Source organism: Antechinus flavipes, chromosome 4 (genome assembly GCF_016432865.1).
Source record: "Antechinus flavipes isolate AdamAnt ecotype Samford, QLD, Australia chromosome 4, AdamAnt_v2, whole genome shotgun sequence".
In the NCBI taxonomy this organism is placed as follows: Eukaryota; Metazoa; Chordata; class Mammalia; order Dasyuromorphia; family Dasyuridae; genus Antechinus; species Antechinus flavipes.
In genome coordinates, this window is record NC_067401.1 from 313,408,298 (window position 1) to 313,427,247 (window position 18,950).

At 33.9% G+C, this 18,950-nt stretch overlaps 1 protein-coding gene across 1 annotated transcript in view; it reads left to right on the plus strand.

Annotated features, from left to right (window-relative positions):
• The window catches only part of L3MBTL3 (L3MBTL histone methyl-lysine binding protein 3), a 147,907-nt gene that overhangs the window by 45,589 nt on the left and 83,368 nt on the right, over positions 1 to 18,950 (plus strand). Inside the window, exons 8-12 of the mRNA XM_051997722.1 lie at positions 2,891 to 2,975; positions 4,266 to 4,357; positions 9,061 to 9,165; positions 10,655 to 10,790; positions 15,928 to 16,019. Coding sequence (XP_051853682.1) covers positions 2,891 to 2,975; positions 4,266 to 4,357; positions 9,061 to 9,165; positions 10,655 to 10,790; positions 15,928 to 16,019 — 510 coding nt within the window. The remainder of the gene's footprint in view (positions 1 to 2,890; positions 2,976 to 4,265; positions 4,358 to 9,060; positions 9,166 to 10,654; positions 10,791 to 15,927; positions 16,020 to 18,950) is intronic.

Below are 18,950 nucleotides of genomic sequence, written 5' to 3' on the forward strand. Positions count from 1 at the left end.
TATGTTTTGGGCACTGTGACACAAACAGTAAATGAAACATCCCTATTTTGCAGGACCCTGCATTCTAACTTGCTATTCACATGAAACATTTAGTAGTACTCTCTTGTTTCTTTTTAGCAGTACTTTTTGTAGCTATATGAATCACAAGATGGGAGTCCTGATCATCAGGTTTGACATTCTTGAGAAGTTTTCCATGTGTCTTAGATTCATGTTCTAGGAAAGAGGAAACATTTCCTCTTTGTTAAAGGTCACAAAGACAAATAACTGCCTCAGTATCCCGCAGCTGGTAGTAAAGAGGAAAATGTTTATTTTTTGTTTTATTTTTAATAGAAAATAATCCAAGTGAAGAGAACAGAAAAAGGCACAAAGTATGCAAGACTGCAAACTAGAATTTAAGTGGGCAAAAAAATAATTCAAGAAGTACGTTCTAAGAAGTTATAGGTAAACAGATTATAGAAAAGCTACCTGTGGAATCAGTGAGAGTGTTACATTGATGTATATAGTGACATGGAAAAGGAAATAACAAAAGACACAATTAGTTTTACATATTTACTACCAAGGAAAATATAAAAAGACAGTTTCAATTAACTTTTAAAACAGGGTCATTAAAGATGTTAGATCAAACATGTACAAAATATTCTAGAACTTAGCAAGAAAGGAAGTTAATGGATATCACCAAAAACTTTGGAACTTTTAGTCACTTTACCAGCTGACTGGTAGATTGCTAACCCTGGTGCATTAGAAAGAATTTTGGGATGTTCTTAAAACCAAATACTTTTATACTGATGATATTGATAAAATATAATTTTATATCAAACCAGCCATCATAACCTGTTTGAAGAAATATAACAAGATTCTTTAGTGAAACATCATGTCTGATTAATATTTTTTAATGGGAATAAATATTGATGTAAATGAAGGAGCCTTTGTATATAATTGGTTACATTTTTAAAAAGCTTTTGAGAAAATTGATTACATTTCATAATAGTTAATCCTATTTCATTTGTCTTTTCTTATGACAACTTTTGACTACTTTTTTCTTTTGAATATTGTGTCTTCCTCTCAAAAAGGGAAAGATAGATCATTTTCCATTTGTTACCCACTCAGTTTGGTTATCCCTAAAGATCTATTTTGCACTCTCTTCTCTCTTTACACTCTCTCACTTGATGCTGCATTTCCATGAGTTGAATCATCTATGTACCAGTGACTACAACATTTATATGTTTAACTTTACTCTTCCTATAGTACTGGTTTCTTGCTCGATATCATCTGGGCATCTCCTTACTATTTCAAATTCAACATGTTCAAAACGGAAATGATTATCTTCTCCCCCAAGCCCATCCCTCCTCCAAAATTCCATCTTTTTGTTTAGAGCACCATCATCCTTTTAGTCATCCAGTTTTTTTTAACTTTACTCTTCCTTTTTGATTTTGTTCTTACACAACCTCCCATAGCTATTTGGTTTCAAAGTCTTGTCAGTTCTACTTCTAACACATCTCTTGTAACTATCCCTTTCTCTTGAATCATATGGGTGTTACCCTGGTAAAGTCCATATCATCTTTACCTTCATCTATATAATAACTTTCTAATGGATCTCCCTACATCTACTTTTCTCCTCTTTCTGATCTCCAATCCTTCTTTTATGTGGCTGCCAAAATAATCTTTCATAAAGTACAAGGCTTGTCTTGTTACCCGTCTCACAGATTATGAGTGTCTTTCCAGTATGCATCCAATTTACCTTTTCCGCTTCATTTTATATTGTTCCTTTTTATTTGATCTATTAGACTGGCCTATTAGCTTTTCTACAGACTTGACTTCTTGTCTCTTCATGGCTTCACCAAACCAGCCCCTTTGCCTGGAATACACTTTGTTCCTATCTTCATGTTTTAGAATCTTTCTCATTGTTCAATGTTCACTTTAGATACCATGTCTTTTGTTAAACCTCTACTAATTTGCCCTCAGTTGTTACTTTCTTCTTATCTCCTGAAATTATCTTTCCTTTACTTATACATGTTATAAGAATATAAGCTGGGATTTTGGGGACCATGCTGTTTCTATCATTGTATCTCCAGCGCCTGTACACAGTACTTTGTAGATGCTTAGTAAAAGTTTTTTGAGCTTAATTTGACGGAATTGACAAGGTCTTTACTAAGGCTGTGTTATTGCTGGTTACTGTTCTCAATTATAATCATACAGTTTCCCAAGGAATATTGCTAGAATAAGTCCTATTTGTATGTATTTGGGTATGTGGCGGAGGGTGGGGAGGGTGGAGAGGAAGAGGTCAAGGAATGTGCTCATGTGAGTGATACAGAAGAGGGATTATAAAATAAAATAAATATAATTTTTTAAGGAAATAAAATTTCCACCAGTGGATACAGATTGCTTGAAGATCATATGGGGCTATGAGAATGGCCTTCAGAATGGCAGCTAATTTTCAATGTGAGCAAGTGCAAAATGGAAACAAATTAAATTATTTGGTCTAAAAAATATAAGTATTATCCAGAAGGGATAAACTACTGAATTGAGGCTTTACTTGGGTGTTTGGACCTAATCTTTGAGGTTGTAGATAATAGTACCTGTCCCATAATATATTACTTGGTACCAATTCCAGAAATAAAATATTGGTTTGGCTGAGTTGTGGGAATAATTAGACTAAGTTTTGTAATATTTTCTTTAAGAGCTTTTGGCCTAAAGCAACAAAATTGTATGACAAGATCCATGTTCTTTGAACATTTCCTAGCAATATATTTTGCTGCAAGAATAATTACTGTAAAGTAAAGCAAAATATAAGATAGAGAATTTATCAGAGAGTTTTATTTTTGTATCTTAACCTTTCCTTGGTGCAGAATTAACAAAATCTGTAAGTCATTAATTTAATTTGTTAATCTAGGAAAACAAGCATGATGGCAGAATCCTGAGGGGCTCTCAGAGAGCCCGAAGAAAAAGACGAAATGATTCCGCTGTTTTAAAACAGAGTAAGTTGATGGCAGATACAATTTACTCCTTGGTATTTTTATTAAAAGGAAAGAATTTCAGCCATTTTATTTCATTGCAATTTTGTGTCTTATTAAGGAAGTGTTGCAATAATTGTTCCTTAATAAATTATTATCTACTAAAAATATGCTTGGAAGATTTTTAGATAAAGAATGTAAACTAATGAGTTAACTTTCTAGGGATCTTGAAGAAAGTATTATACCTTCCATTCTTTTCACAAATACAGTTTCTGACTCTTTTGGTAACACCATTTCCCTCATCTCACTTACCTTAGAATCATTGAGAGAAGGGAGAATTGGTATTTTTCTTTCTATTGCCATATCTGGGTCATTCAGTATCTTTTAACTTCCTAACCCTCCACCATCTTCGTCTGAGGACCAGCAAAACACTTTCCCAGTTCCTGTGATTTCAATAGTGCCTGTGTCAGCATATTCCTTTCTGTCCTATTTCCTGTCATCATTCTTGTTGACTTCAACATCTACTTAAAATTTCTTTGAAATCCTCAACTCTGATCTATTTTAACCACCTGCTAACATAGTTGCACCATGAACCTCATTATCACTTTTGAACTGCTTTGCCTCTAGCGCCTGAAACCCAGACCTTCCTTCTCTCTTCTCACAACCTTCTTATCTTCCACTTCTCCCCATTCACTCTTTTTGCTCCTGCTTTTCACCTCCATTACTCTCATATTTGCCTTCTGATCCTTGGATCCCTCCCTATTTTCCCCATGTGTAGCTTCAACCTTCTAACTAACTTCACTTGCTTGCCTTTGACTGCCTGCCATGATACCTTACCTTTCAAACCTTATTTCCCACCTGCCTGTACTATTCAATATTCTAGGCAAACTCACTACAGTTTTCCACTTCCACACCTTTGCTCATGCTATTCCTTCTGCGTGGAATGCTGGTTTTTCCCCTCCTAGCATCTTGCTTTGGAGTTGTCATAGTCCTTTAAAACTTAGTCCAAATGCTCTATGCTTAGTGAAGCCTTTTATGATACCTTGACCAAAGGTGATGTCTCCTACATTCTTACTGCACTTTGCTTATATGTCTCTTGTGGCACATAGAACCTTAACATTTTGTTAGCAGGTCTATATTGTAAACTATTTGAAGTCCAGAACCATGTCCTTAGCATTTTAACCCTGCACAATCACTAACATAGTACTTTATCCATAAATAGATGTTTAATAAGTATTTGTTGGAAAACAATATATTGGTAACATTTATTCATATTGTTAAAAAATAAGAGTTAAATTTTATTTTCTTTTTTAGGTTTACCTCCTAAAGGAAAGAAAGCATGGTGTTGGGCTTCCTATTTGGAGGAAGAAAAAGCTATTGCAGTGCCAACTAAGCTTTTTAAAGAGGTATGGTGTTCCTTCAAGCCATGGAATTTAGAATTTAAAGGATAAAAGAGAATAGTCTTATTGAGAGCTGGAAGGCCTCAGAAGCCACTGAATCTAATCCCTTCATTTTACAGGTGGGGGAAACCGAAACTAGCAGAAGTTTGAGCAGTTTGTCCAAAGTCACATAATAAATAGTAGAGAATCAGAATTAAAAGTGAGATCTTGATACAAAGTTCTGTACTCTTTTATTGCACCAGATTGCTCACAAAAGATGTCTTTCAGGGAAAAGAAACAAAAGTACTTAAGTGTAATAGTTCTATCTTCAGTTTCCATGGTTGGTTTAGGAACTCTGATTTGGAATCATTTCCTTTCCAAGTTTCCTATTTCAGGTTACATAATTCAGTCTTTCCCTCTTCCATTTTCTAAATGAATAAACTATGGTTTAGCAGTGTCGTTTATTTTAATAGCAGAAAATTAATTTCAATGCTGAGAAGCTTCCTAATAATTAATCCTGTCCTCACTTCATGATGATAGTGGTAATGCATATCAACTAGTCAAGGGCAATTAATACTTCACCTCCAGAACATGCTCTAGATAGCATTCATGTAATAATTCATTATTTGCAAAGTATTTTACAAATATCTCATTTTTATTGTCACAACCCTTGTGAGATAGAAACTATTATTACCTCAGTTTTGTATATGGGGAAACTGAGGGAGGGAGAAGTAAGTTTCCGAGTCAGGTCTTCCTGACTTCAGATTCAGCATACTCCCTGCTGTGCCATCTAGTTGACATGACAATGGAAAGAGAGCTACACTTTGATCAGTGTTAATTTGTTCATGAAGTAAGATAGGAGTGATGAAATGGAGGTCTCAAGAGCAATAAAAGATAAATACTTCATTGTTCTGGAAACAGTCCAGGAAATTGTATAAGAATTTACTGAAAAGTGTTATTTCCAAACTTAGCAGTCAGTCAGTTAACAAGCATTCAAATTATTTTGTGCCAGAAACAAAAGTGAGATGATCCCTCATATAAAATAATTTTGGGAGCAAATACCAAGAACTAGGGCAATTAGGAAAGACCCATTGAAAAAAGTACTGCTTCCTCTGAACCTTAAAGGGAGCCAGGGGTGGGGAGGGAGGATTATTTCTAGTTTAGAGTTAGCCGAGGCAAAGTTAGGGAGGCTACACATTGATAGAGTAAAGATGTGGAACTAGAAGTAGTGCAGTGACATTGGAATGGAGTGTGTATAATATGGAGAATAATATGTAATTGGCCTTGAAAGATGGGCTCTTGCCAAATTCTTAAGAATTTTAAATGTCAAACAGAAATTTGTATTTTATTCTGAAGGCATTAGGGAGCCACTGATACTTTTTGCTTTAGGCCATTCTCTTACTGGTTCTCATATATTGGATTCTCATTCATTTTAGGGTCTTTCTACTCATAATTTTTGAATCAGAGAATTAGGGCAACCTTATAATTCAGATCAAAAACAGACTTTCAGCACAAACACCCAAAGAATTGAGGGAGAATAGTTTTTAACCTCTATTTTTTGCTAAGCATAGTTAGACATGTCCTAATGTCTAAGTTAAGAAACTTTTTTTTAGTGGCTTACAGAATTTGAGAATTTAGAATTGTACCAGAATTAACCTTTATATAAGTAATATACTTATCTTTCAAGGCCAATTACATATTATTCTCCATATTATACACACTCCATTCCAATGTCACTGCACTACTTCTGTTCCACATCTTTACTCTATCAATGTGTAGCCTCCCTAACTTTGCCTCGGCTAACTCTAAACTAGAAATAATCCTCCCTCCCCACCCCTAGTCCCTTTAAGGTTCAGAGGAAGCAGTACTTCTTTCAATGGGTCTTTCCTAATTGCCCTAGTTCTTGGTATTTGAATGGGTGGGAGAACATTTTGGTACTTCGGTTTCCTTTTAGCTTTTACTGGGTTGTAAATGGACATAGGAATCTTGTGATCACATACAGATGAAAGTTTATAAAGCATTCTTAGAGTTTGTTTTTCTTTTTCTCCGCCCCCCCCCCAACCTTGTTTGTTATTTTCTGTGGGTTTTCCCATTTGAATTGTGTGAATATTCTCTTTACTACATGAAGACCATGAAAGTTAAGGAGAAATTGCATGAAATTTCATATCAATTTTATAGTCTTAGGAGAATAAAAGAAAATAAGCATTTTCTTTTACATGTGCATGCATTTACTAAGTGTTTTATAAATATTACCTTATATGATTCTTACCACAATCCTGGGAGATAAGGGCTATTATTATCTTTATTTTACAGATAAGGACACTGAAACAAATGGAGGCTAAATGACATGGTTAGGGTTACACAGCTACTTTGTGTCTGAGGCTGGATTCAGCTCCAACCCCAGTGTTCTATATATATTGCATTACCTAATTGCCTCTAGACAAAAACAACAGTTTTTGTTACTGTTATTGTTATTATTGTTCAGTCATTAAGTCATGTCTGATTCTTTGAGACCTCATATCCTTTACTGTCTCACAAAGTCTATCTAAGTGAATGTTCATTGCTTCCATGATGCTATATATCCATCTCATCCTCTGCCATCCCCTTTTTCCTTTTGTTCTCCCCCTTTTATTAACTATGAGGACTACTCCATTTCCTCTAAGGGATTCTTGCCCAAAGTAGTATATGTAATGATCACCTGATTTAAATCCCCATATTCCTGTCCATTTTACTATTTTGACATTTAAGATGTCAATGTTTAATGTTTCTATCTCTTGTTCATCCAAATCCAGGCTACCTTAGTCAGAGAGCTTACATTCCATGTTCTTATACAATATCGATCTTAACAATATTAGATCATTTGCACCTGAGATTCCTTTCAACTTTAGCCCAACTACTTCATTAGTATGGAGCTACTTGTAGTTGTTCTCCAGTCTTTTCCAGTAACGTGTTTGGATGCCATCCACCCTGAGGGGCTCATCTTTCATAGTTTTAATACTGTCCATGGGGATTTCTTGGCAAAGATACTAGAGTAGTTTGCCATTTCCTTCTTCAGTGGATCACTTTTTGTCAGAACTTTTACTATGATGTCTTTGTCTTAAGTAACCCAGCATGGCACAGCCCATAGTTTCATTGAACTTTGCAAGCTCTTCTACTATGCTAAGACATTGATCCAGGGGGGGAAATAGCAATATAGAGGATAGATAATTCTGTTGCATTTAGGTTACTGATGAGAGAAGTGTTCTTGGGCCCTCAAATTTAGATGATAAAAGATTATAATAGGGGCTTGAAGCCATAGGATTGAGCTAAATAGAAGTAAATAAGCCTCAACCTTGCTGGACTAGACTACTAATTTAGGATTAGAGTAGAGGGAGAAAAAGTGGGAGGCTAGAGGTTACTATTGTCATCTGTGGAAGAGAAGTTAAAGCCCTGAAAAAAAAAAAAAAAAACAGAGATTGTTATTTTAGGTTGGGGATATTGGTTGTGGATTCCCACTACTTCTTTGATTTGACAGGAAAATGGGTCTCACTCCCCAGGCAAAGGGATTGAAGAAATTCTGGTAAAGGCTTTTTAAGTTCTGGGATATGGAAGGCAGGGGCATCAGGTGAAAGATAACTTTATTTAACCAAGAATAGGGAAGAAGATACATTTAGGATGGCTAGCTATAGCCCTTCATGCGCAGGGAAATTTATATTGGGAAACCTATCACTCGTTTTTTGGTAGAATATATACTTCATACCATTATGGTATAGCTCACATTCAGAATAAAAAAAAAAAAGTATTTACCAAGGGATAAAGACTGATTTCATACAATTTTGTAAAAGGTGCACTGTAAATTTAAAAAATCTTGAGACAGCTAGGTGGTACAGTGGATAGAGCACCAGCCCTGAAATCAGGAGGACTGAGTTCAAATCTGGCCTCACACACTTAACACTTTCTTAACTGTGTGATGTTGGGCAAATCACTTAACCCAATTGCCTCAGCAAAAAAACAAAAAAACCTCAAAAAGACAAAACACATCTTTTACTGTAGAAGGTGATCAGCCTAACAACTATGTAAGTTATATAAGTGTTTTTCATCATTATGGTGAACTTTTGCTAAAAGAGATTTGTTGGATCACTATCACTCAAAGTAAGCATAATGAAATTATTTGAAAGCAATAAACTGAAAAATAAAGATGTAAAGTTTGTTTTTGTTTAGTAGTTTGTGCTCTGGTATAAATAAATTACTCATGAAAATTATTTGCCAGATTTGCTATCTGGGATGTGGTATGTAGAATTGCACATAGTAATGATTAGCAAATACTAGGGTCATTACATCCATTGTAATATAATTTGCTTTAAAACAGTAGGAAATTATATAAACTTTTGTAGATTTTCACTTCATAATTAATTAACTTGCTTTGCCAGAAGACTTTTTCCTTTATAAGCATTTCTACTGTGATTTTTCTGTCCTTTATTTATTTCTTCCAGTATTTTATGTTGTTATTGGCTTTTAACGTTAAACATTAACACTCTACAAAGTGTATGTGTGTATCTTTATCTGCCTATCTATACATATATGTGTGTATCTCTTACCAGTTTATTGCTCAAAAACATTTAATCTAGATATTAAATTCCCAAATTTTTTCCCTAGGATGATATCTTATGCAAATGGATCCTTTCACTTTTTCATCCTAAAGCATAATAATGTATTTAAAATATTAAAACTGTTATCTTTTCGTCTTCTAGTACCAGTCCTTTCCCTATAACAAAAATGGATTCAAAGTTGGAATGAAGTTAGAAGGTGTGGACCCTGAACATCAGTCAATGTACTGTGTTCTCACTGTTGCAGAGGTAAAAACAACCTAATTCTGTGTTTTTTTTTTTTAAAGATCTTATAAATATAGTATCTTTAAATAGCAAATTAATGTGAATGACAGATCAACTGTATATCTTTTTTAAAGTTTTTCAGAATAGACTTTATAGAAATCATCAGCAAAAGATTTCAGCCCTAAAAATATATATTTTGTTAGACAGAGCATAAGTATTTATGTTTGAGTAATACTGCTTCTTTCTTGCCTTCTTTCTCCTGATGAATTCTATCTTTTAAAAAATCTTCTCTTTTATGTAATTATATTCAAGCTATATTGTCAATGTGCCCCGAATAAGTAAAGTTCTTCTGATATAATTACATTTATTTTGGTTTCTAAAGATCAAACTGTTCTTTCAGTTAATTATTTGGTAAAGCCTTGACTCTTAGGAAAGTAGTGCAATGTCATATGATGCTTCTTAGAAGCAAAGTCAGTTAATTATGGTTCAATAAAGCACATTTCAAGATTTTCTGAACTATAGATAGAAAACCTACTCTTATACAAGATGAGATAATATTGCTATTACTTGTAGGTTCAGCCAGATGATTTTCTACACCCAAACTAGAAAGAGGGACTCAGATTTTAATACATTAATTCCTGTGTCTCCTTTTGATTTAGATAATTTTATTGTATATCCTCAGATTGCCTTTTTTTCCCATCCTTTTTTCAAGCTTCACTTTTTTTTCTTTTTCTGTGAAGGTTCATAGGTGCATATATTTGAAGTTGGAAAGCACTTCAGAACCCATCTAGTTCTTCATTTTATTCATAAAGCCTCAAGATGATTAAATGATTTTCTTAAAAATACAAGTAGTAAGTGTCAGAGTCAGGATTTGAACTTATCTTTTCCTTTTCCTCATGTAGGCTTTAACATTCTTTATTTGCTAAGTAAAGCCAGTTTCTTTGTTTAAGGAAATCATGTTTTCTAGGCTTATTACAGCCTTTTCTACTCTTATATATAAGGTGAAGAGAAGAATTGACTACTTTCTCCAAGTAGATGCATCCAGGCCACATTTTCTCTCAGCAGTTGTCTTTTAAAAATGCAAAAACTCCCATTATCTAGACAGTTCATGGAAGACGAGTGAATATCTACTAGAGGATATGCATTCTACAATGAAGAACTTAGCCGTTTATCTGGGTAATTTGCAAGGAGTGTAAATAGAGAGTCTATATATCTTTATTTTCTCATAGTAGAAACCCTAATTTCTTAATTTTCTCGTGGTAGAAACCCTAAATTGTTTTTCACCTTGCATAAGTATATGTAATTATTACCAAAGCATATACACTACAGCCTACTTCCCTTCAGAACAGCTTAGGTTTTTATTATGTCTCTTATTTTTCTTTAATCAAAATAGTTTTATTAGCATAGTCTGGTATGCTAATATGTGACATTAATGTTATATTTTAATTTGGCTGTATTATGGCATAAAATTTTTGAATAAAAATTATTAACTAATATTCTTTTCCATGTTTAGGTTTGTGGCTATAGGATAAGACTTCACTTTGATGGCTATCCTGATTGTTATGACTTTTGGGTAAATGCTGATGCATTAGACATTCATCCAGTTGGATGGTGTGAAAAAACTGGGCACAAGCTTCATCCACCAAAAGGTATTATTAGACTTTTTGTTTACTGTTATTATTGTAAATACTTATTGATATTTATTTTGTTGATAGTACTTGTTTATATATTCTCTTCATTCCCAAATATATACCTTCCCACTTCTATGCTTTGAGCATTCCCTTCTAGCAAAGAATAAAAAAAGAAAAGAAGAAAACTTAACAAAATTAATCAGAATATCAATTGTTTGATGTTCTATGCAAAATTACATGGCTAAATCTCTCCACTTCTGCCAAGAACTAAGAGTGAGGCATTTTTTTCATTGGGGGCCAAGAATTTCCTTCAGATTTTAAATTGACTATGATACCCCAACTTTATTTAGATAATACCAATTTGGAATTCATAACAATAAAATTTGATAATTCACATGGTATAAGCTTAGATTAACATTATTAAAATGAGAAAACTTTATTAAACAAATTGTGATGTAAACAAAATATTTTAAAATATTAATTAAACTTTATATTATTTAAGTCCATTGTTTTAAGCCTGTTGATTTTTTTTTTTTTTGGAAATTTGATTGTTTTCCAGTGTTTAACTATCTTCAATTTTGTGCCATCTAAAAATTTAATAAGCCTTCATGAAAGTCATTAACCAAAATATTAAATAGAACATGGCCTAAGACATAAGCTTACTAAGCTAAAAACAAATCAGCTGATTTGTTAGCTAGATAAATAAAACTTATATTAGGTTATTTGCTACACGTTAGGCATTGTGCTAAGTGCTGAAGGTAAAACACAAATAAGCAAGAAAATTCCTAAGATCATTGTGGGGAAAAAGTGGGGATAATGATGAGAGTACAGGCACCATGGTACAGTGTTATGTAGAAAATGATGTTGTGGACTTGAATCTGTACAAGAGAAGGTGAAAGCTGTCCAGAGTCCTGGAATCCAAGATTCCTCTGGGAACTATGAGGGGATCATGGCTGGATTATGATATGAATATAGCTGAGAGATAGCTCCATCAGAATTCTACACAGTTGAAGTATAGCACATAAATGTTCTGAACAATTTTTTAAATCACTTCATCTCATATATGAAATATTAAATTTCAATTTGTTCAATGTATTGAAAACTCCTGTACTGACCATTGGGTCTAAAATAACATGTGTATATGTACATGCATGTGTATTGTGTGTATATGTATTTAAAAATAGGTCTACCCTAGCTTTAAATAATAAATAGTTTTGTTAACTTAAAATATTTTTAAGTTCATGGTAAGTTATCTGAAACAGTGCCAGGTGGTAAAGAAAAATCTGTATAAAGACCATCTATGCTTATTATGTTGAATATTTAAATCAACTTATAGATAACCTTATAGTTTGTCAGAAACAGATTTCTTATTATCAATGGTCTCTTAATTGCCAAATCCACAGACCTTTTTTTTCAGTCTTCATCCTTTTTGACTGTGTATTTGTAGCATTTGATTTGAGTTGTAATGTTTGATACTTTTGGCTCTCTTCTACATATTCTTTCTTCTTTTTATATTCAAGACCCTACTTTTTTCGTATCTCTCTTTATACATGTGCGGAGACTTTTCAGTCTCCTTTCCCGGATCATCATCTATACCGCAATTCCTAATTGTATATACACTGAAGGATCTCTCTTAAACTTTCTCCTCTCTTTACAGTCTTGTTCTTGGTGACCTTATTAGTTTCTATAGGATGAATAAACACTTCCATGTAAATGCCTTGTAGATCTATGTATTCAGCCCTAATGTGTCTCCTGTGCTGCATTCCAACTAAATAGGCTGAATTCTGTGTCTTCCAGGCATCTCAACTCAGTATGTCCAAAACAGAACTATTTACCTTCTTCCTCCCTTCTTTCCCTCTCCCAACTCATTGTTGAGAGTACTGCTCTCCTAGTCATTCAGGTTTGCAGTTTCAGAATCATTCTTCATGTTTCTTGCTCACTCTCCATATCCAGATGGTTGCCAAGATTTAGTGATTCTGTTCTTGTGACATCTCTTGCCTGTGGCCCTTCTGCCATCTTGTCTGGCTTAGACCATTGTGATAACCTCCTAATTTATATTCACATTTCTCGTTGCTCTTCTATCCAATCTATACTCCACACATTATTTCTTAAGCATAGGGATGCCATGTCACTTGCTTGTCCAAGAAGTTTCAGTGGTTCTGTATTACCTCTAAGATCAGTCAACTTATTCTTGTTGACCAAAAATCCTTCTGGCTTTAAATCTGGCTTCCTTTCTAGGTTTGCTATTCCCTTTCACACACTTTATTTTGTTCTCCACCCAAACTGGCTTACTTGATATCATTCTCATGACATTTTCTTATCTGTCTTCATGACTTTGCCCAAAAGAAAAAAAGTGCCTGGAATTCAGTATTTCCTTCCTTCTGTGTTTTTTGTTGTTGTTGTTGTTGTTGTTTGTTTGTTTGTTTTTTTGACTCTTTGGTTTCATTCAAAGTTTAAACCAAATGCTGCCTCTTCTGTAGAGCCCTTCCATTTACTGCTAAATCCTCTTCCCTCCCTACTTACTTTGGTTTTATTTATATTTACTTACACATGCAACTACTGATTTCCCTGACTTATTCTAAGCTTCTTGAGGAAGACAGCTTTATTTTTATATTTACTCTCATCAGTGCTTACTTAGCACAATGACTCACCCATAATAAGTACTTGTTGATTGATTGGTTGATACACAGCATCATTTCAGAATCATTTTAGAATTTCATTTGAAAAGCTGAAATGAAAGTAGCTTGCTTAGTGCGGTGGTTCTTCAAAGGTAGGAAAAGACTACTAAATTAAATCTCAGTTTAGCATTTGTTATGAAGTGAAATATTCTTGAAAATAAAAACCAAACATTCAAAGATTCCAAATGCTGTTGTCAGAAAGCAATCTTCTGCTCTCCACTCCCAAGGCTACCCTTAGAAGAGGCTCTCTCATAGACAACCACTCCAAAAAGATACTCTTACTTGTATCCCATTTCCATGCCATCCCATATTTCACAATCTTATTTTAAGTGTAGTTAAGTCTTTTCTCTACTTAAAAATGATTAGTGGTTCTCTATTGCCTTTATCCAAAAGTCAATTTCAAAAACAAAAATAGCTAGCATTTATATAGTACTTTATTTGTAGAATATTTCATTTTATTATCTCATTTGATTTTCACAGCAACTCTGGGAAATAAGTGCTATTTTTAAACCCATTTTATACATAAGGAAACTAAGGCAGAGAAAGGTTCCATGACTTTCCAAGGATCACATAGCCAGGAAATATCTGAGGCTGTTTCTAAACTCAGGGCTTCCTGACGTCAAGCTCATTGCTCTGTACACTGTCCCACCTAGCTCCCTCAAAAAGGGTGTCCATAAGTCAAATTTTTAATAAATTTAAATTTATTAAGGAATTGTTACTTAATGAAACTTGACAGTGGTTCTTTTTTGTAAGGCAAAATCCTTTTGCAAAACAAATTAATCATCTTTTATTTATTTGTTTTATGAATTTTTCCTTTTGAGTATTAAAAAGTGAGCACATTTGAATGAAAACATTTTAGAACAATATTGTGCTTCATCTTGATCCAGCTATTTCATATGGTTTTTCTGATGAACTATGCATTCCCAGTGGAGTGCCAACAGGATTTTCTGTTTTAAATTCAGAGAGTTGATATTTTCTTATTACTTAATGCCAAAAGACCATGTTACTAAATTCGTTTTTATTTTTTTTTCTGGAATGTCTTTCTGAAGACTATTGGTAATTAGTGAACAGGCCTTTCTTTTTAGAAAAAAAATGTGAAAATAATTATACAAAGCTGAACTCAAATGTTGAAAATTTTTTAAAAAAGAAGAAAGGTGTGAACAGTTAGATAAAATTAATATTTCTACAGGGGGAACATTAAAATACAAAAACCATTGGAATTTTGTTGTTGTTGTTGTTGTTATTTATTTGTTTTTTTCTAACACTGTCTTCTGAATATTAGTGGAAGTAGAAATGCCCACACTGGCAGGAAAAATAAAGTGAAATAGCCAATTTCCTCTTTTAGGAGATGCTCACATCAGTGGTATTCAAACATTAAGCCAAGAATATTACCCCTGGCACTTAAGAAACACAGCTATTGGATGCATTTTATTAGGTTTGAGCTGGCCATCCTTGCAATAGTAGACTATGAACATTAGTGGCTCAGTGAATAAAGTACTGGGCCTGGAGTCAGAAAGACCCAAGTTCATCTGATTTCAGAGGTTTACTAGCTGTGTGATCTTGGCTGCCTTTAGTTTCCTCCTCCATAAAATGGAAATTATAATAGCATTACCTTTCCAGGGTTATTGTGAATATAAAATGAAATAATACTTGTAAAGGGCTTTGCAAACCTTAAAGTGCTATGCGAATGCTAGCTATTATAATTTTACATTATTTTACTTTTTAAAAAATCATTCTATTAGTTTCTATATTGTGCAAATTACTTTCTTAACAGAAAAAAAAATTGGCACAGTGTCTTGCATCCAATAGAAGCTTGGTAACAAATATTCTCCCTTCATCCTTCCCAGCAAACCATAGGTCTTAATTCTTCTTCTTCAATAAGCTTTTGCTGAGGAACTACTCATAAAACTAATGAAGCACTTGTAAAAAAAAAATGACAATTATACTTTTACTATCTTACTATTTTTTTGTAGCTGTTTAGAATGGGAAAAAATATATTTGGAGCAAATATTAAACTATATGTTTGATTCTACTTGCTTTGTTTAGAAAAATCCATGACTGAACTGAAATTATTATGTCTAGTTTAATATTTTGATTTTAAAAATTCCAGTTTCATGTGTGTAGAAGATAATATTGAAAGTAAATGAAGTTCTGTTTTGTCTTTCAGAGAAGGTGTGTGTGAGTGTGTGGGTGTGTGTGTATGTGTATTTTAGGGGAGTTATAAGGAAAAGAATGGTACACTTGAAGTCAGAAGAAGACGTAGGCCATTACTAGCAGAATAATATAGACAATTCACATATTCTTTCTAGCTTCATTTTGCTCATCTGTATAATGGGGTTAATAATATGTATAATACTTGGTCAAATCAGATGACATGCATAAAAAGCACTTGGTTAACTTGAAAACCATAAATACTTATTGGCAGGTCAATCGAATTTTGTAAGGTAAAGTTAATTTATCTTAACATACATTTTTAGGGTATAAAGAAGAGGATTTCAATTGGCAGACATACCTTAAGACATGCAAAGCACAAGCTGCTCCAAAGTCCTTATTTGAAAATCAAAATACTGTAAGTATTTGTCATGTACCTCATGAGGAAGATTGATAATGTGTTTTCTAGAAAAAAAGATGCTCCAAAATCATAGCAAGGAACTGTGACAACTTTTATTGCTTAATGTTTAGTTAATATAAGAGCTACAGTGAAATTTTTCCTGTATAAAATTATACAATTACAATTTTATGTTGAAAGATGTTTTAGAAGGCAGTATATAGCACAAGCCCTGATGCCTTTTCTACTTGGAAAGTGTCCATTATTTTGTAGGATCCTTTGTGAACAACAATTTAGGTTTACTAGGATATTCTTGATAGCTATTATATGCATATTAACTGTGATATCTGTTAGTTGCGGACATGATGAATCTAGGATAATGTTCAGTTATCAGGGTAGGCAAGGCTCAGTACTTGTTATTGATATAAAGACAAACAAAACCGTCCCTGCTTTTCAGAAATTTGCATTCTTTTGGTGATACAGGTATTAAGAGATGAGTAAATACAAGCTAATTTGAAGGGGAAGAGAGCTCTGATCACTGATGAGGTCAGGAAAGGTTTTGAGAAAAAGATAAAATTTGATCCATCCCGAAAGAAGCTAAAGATTCCAAGAAGAAAGTAAGGAGGGAGAGTATTGCAAACATAGGAGACAATCTTCATTTTAAGAGAATAAAGACAAGAAAATGGGATGCCGGGTTGGTAGGCCAGGCTTAAACAGTTGCATGAAGAATGATTGCATGGTGATGTGGTCTGGAACACATTGTAGAGAGCTTTAAATGCTAGTTTTTGCTATTTGTGATTTATCTAGAGGCAATAGTGAACTAGGGAAGATTCTGTTCAAAGGAGTGACATGGTTAGAATTTTGCTGATTTGGGCTATGTGGAGTATGATTTGGAGAGAATCTGGAAATGAAGAGATAGACTTGTTGGAAAGCTGTTCAGTTAGGAGGAGATGAGGGCTTGGAATAGAATCTGTGAATGTGAGAGGAGACAGATAGACACAAGAGCTATTGTATAAGAAGCTGTGATATGACTTGACAACAGATTAGAGGGATTGAGGGAGACTGAAGGGTCAAAAAGGACTTTGAAATTGTGTATGTGAGTGACTAGGGCTTGGTGGTTGGTGCTCTTAATAGTGATTGAAAGAATGGAGTGACTCAGTTTTAAGGAGAAAAATAGTGATTTCTATTGTGTGAAAAAGTCAGCCAGTGGAGTTGTCCAGCACCCAGTTATTTGGAAATAATGTTTGGAAGAGATATGAAGGCAATTCTCTAAACCTATAAATTTCAAATTGCTGCTCTGCATTGTTAAAAAAGAGTCATTTTCCACATTGGGGATTCCCTACACCACTGAAATCACAGTTCTAGTTCTTTGTAGATTTGGATATTCTTTGCAGAGAGATTATAGTTGAATCAGTGAAATGAGATGAGATCACTGAATGTGAATAGAGATTAGAAAAAAGAATTTAGGAAAGACTCTAAAAGAATGCCCATGGGCAATGGGAATGGGAGGTTAACAAGAAAGAAGTGGTTGGACAGATAGAGAGAGATCTGGGAGAGAGCACTGCCATGGAAGCCAAACTGTGATAGAATATCTTGGAGAAAAAGATGGTCTGCAATATCAATAGTTGGCAGAGAGGTCAAGTAGATTTAACACTGAAGTCACTAAGAACCTTCAAGAAAGCATTTCTGCCAAGTGATATGGTTAGAATATAGATTGTGAGGTGTTGAAAAGTGGTTGCAAGTGCATGTTTTGGAGGAAGTTAATGTAGATAGGGTATTCAACGAGTTTGACTGTGAAGGACAAAAAAGACATAAAATAATTGCTTGAGGTCAGGTGAAAGTGTTTTAAGAATTGGGAAGATATTTGACATTTTTATAGGCAGTAGGAAAGAGAAAAGAACCTGTGTATATGGAAATATTGGTTTTCCATTTCCTGCTGCCTACAAATAAGCAAGAAATATTAAGACCACTTCAGGAATGATGGACCAGAAAACAGGGAGATGAGGTAGATTTGGAGTTTGTAGTGAAAATAAAGAAGTTTGGGAGAAAAATTAAGATGGATATGAAAGAATGGAAGTTTATGATCAGGGAGAGAATTGAGAATTCACAATCATAGATATAATGTAGTTATGAATATTAGAGTTATCATGAATGAGAGCTCAATTATTACCATCCCTGTGACTGAGATGAAATGATAATGTAGGTCATGGGCTCCTTGTCCAGACTAGAGCACACAGTCTTTAAATGCAAATTTAGGAAAGAATAAGAATCTCCTTTTGCATTAGTTGAAAATGTGATATGGTATATGAGATGATTGGACTAGAGTCAGGCTAGGCCTTCCATCTTAGCTCTCATCATTAGTATGTAGACAGCTTCCAGCAAGTCAATATCTATGAGCCCCAGTTTCCTTTTCTATAAGGAAAAAAGAATAAAAATTCTTAGTTTACCTTGTACCATCCTGTGTAAAAAAGAGACTCTTTGACTTAACCATGAGATAAACTTGTCACTCATAGAGTTAGATGAATGGTGTCAAAGACTAGTATTTATTTCCATCTTGTCCTTATTCGGGACAATCCCTTGTTTCTTGATCCTGCTTCCACTTTATAACTAACATTTTACATTTAACTAACAAAGAGATTGTTTTTGCATTGAAATAAGGATGTTCAGACATTCAAAAAGCATAGTTCCAGTGATATCCCAGTCTTCGTTATCCCTATACCCACCACCATTAGCCATTTTTCCAACCAGCATATGGTCCACTTTAAGCATTCTTTAAGAATTTTAAAATGACAGTAAGGAAACTGTTAACACTTTGCCAACAGTGGAACAAATTATCTGATCCAGCTGATGATAGACTGGTTCAAGTAGAGCCCTAGAGAAGGAAGAAGAGAGGCATTTCTTAGCTCAGTGGAGCTGGAGGGAAGCCAGACTATTATATGTGAAGATTTTTAC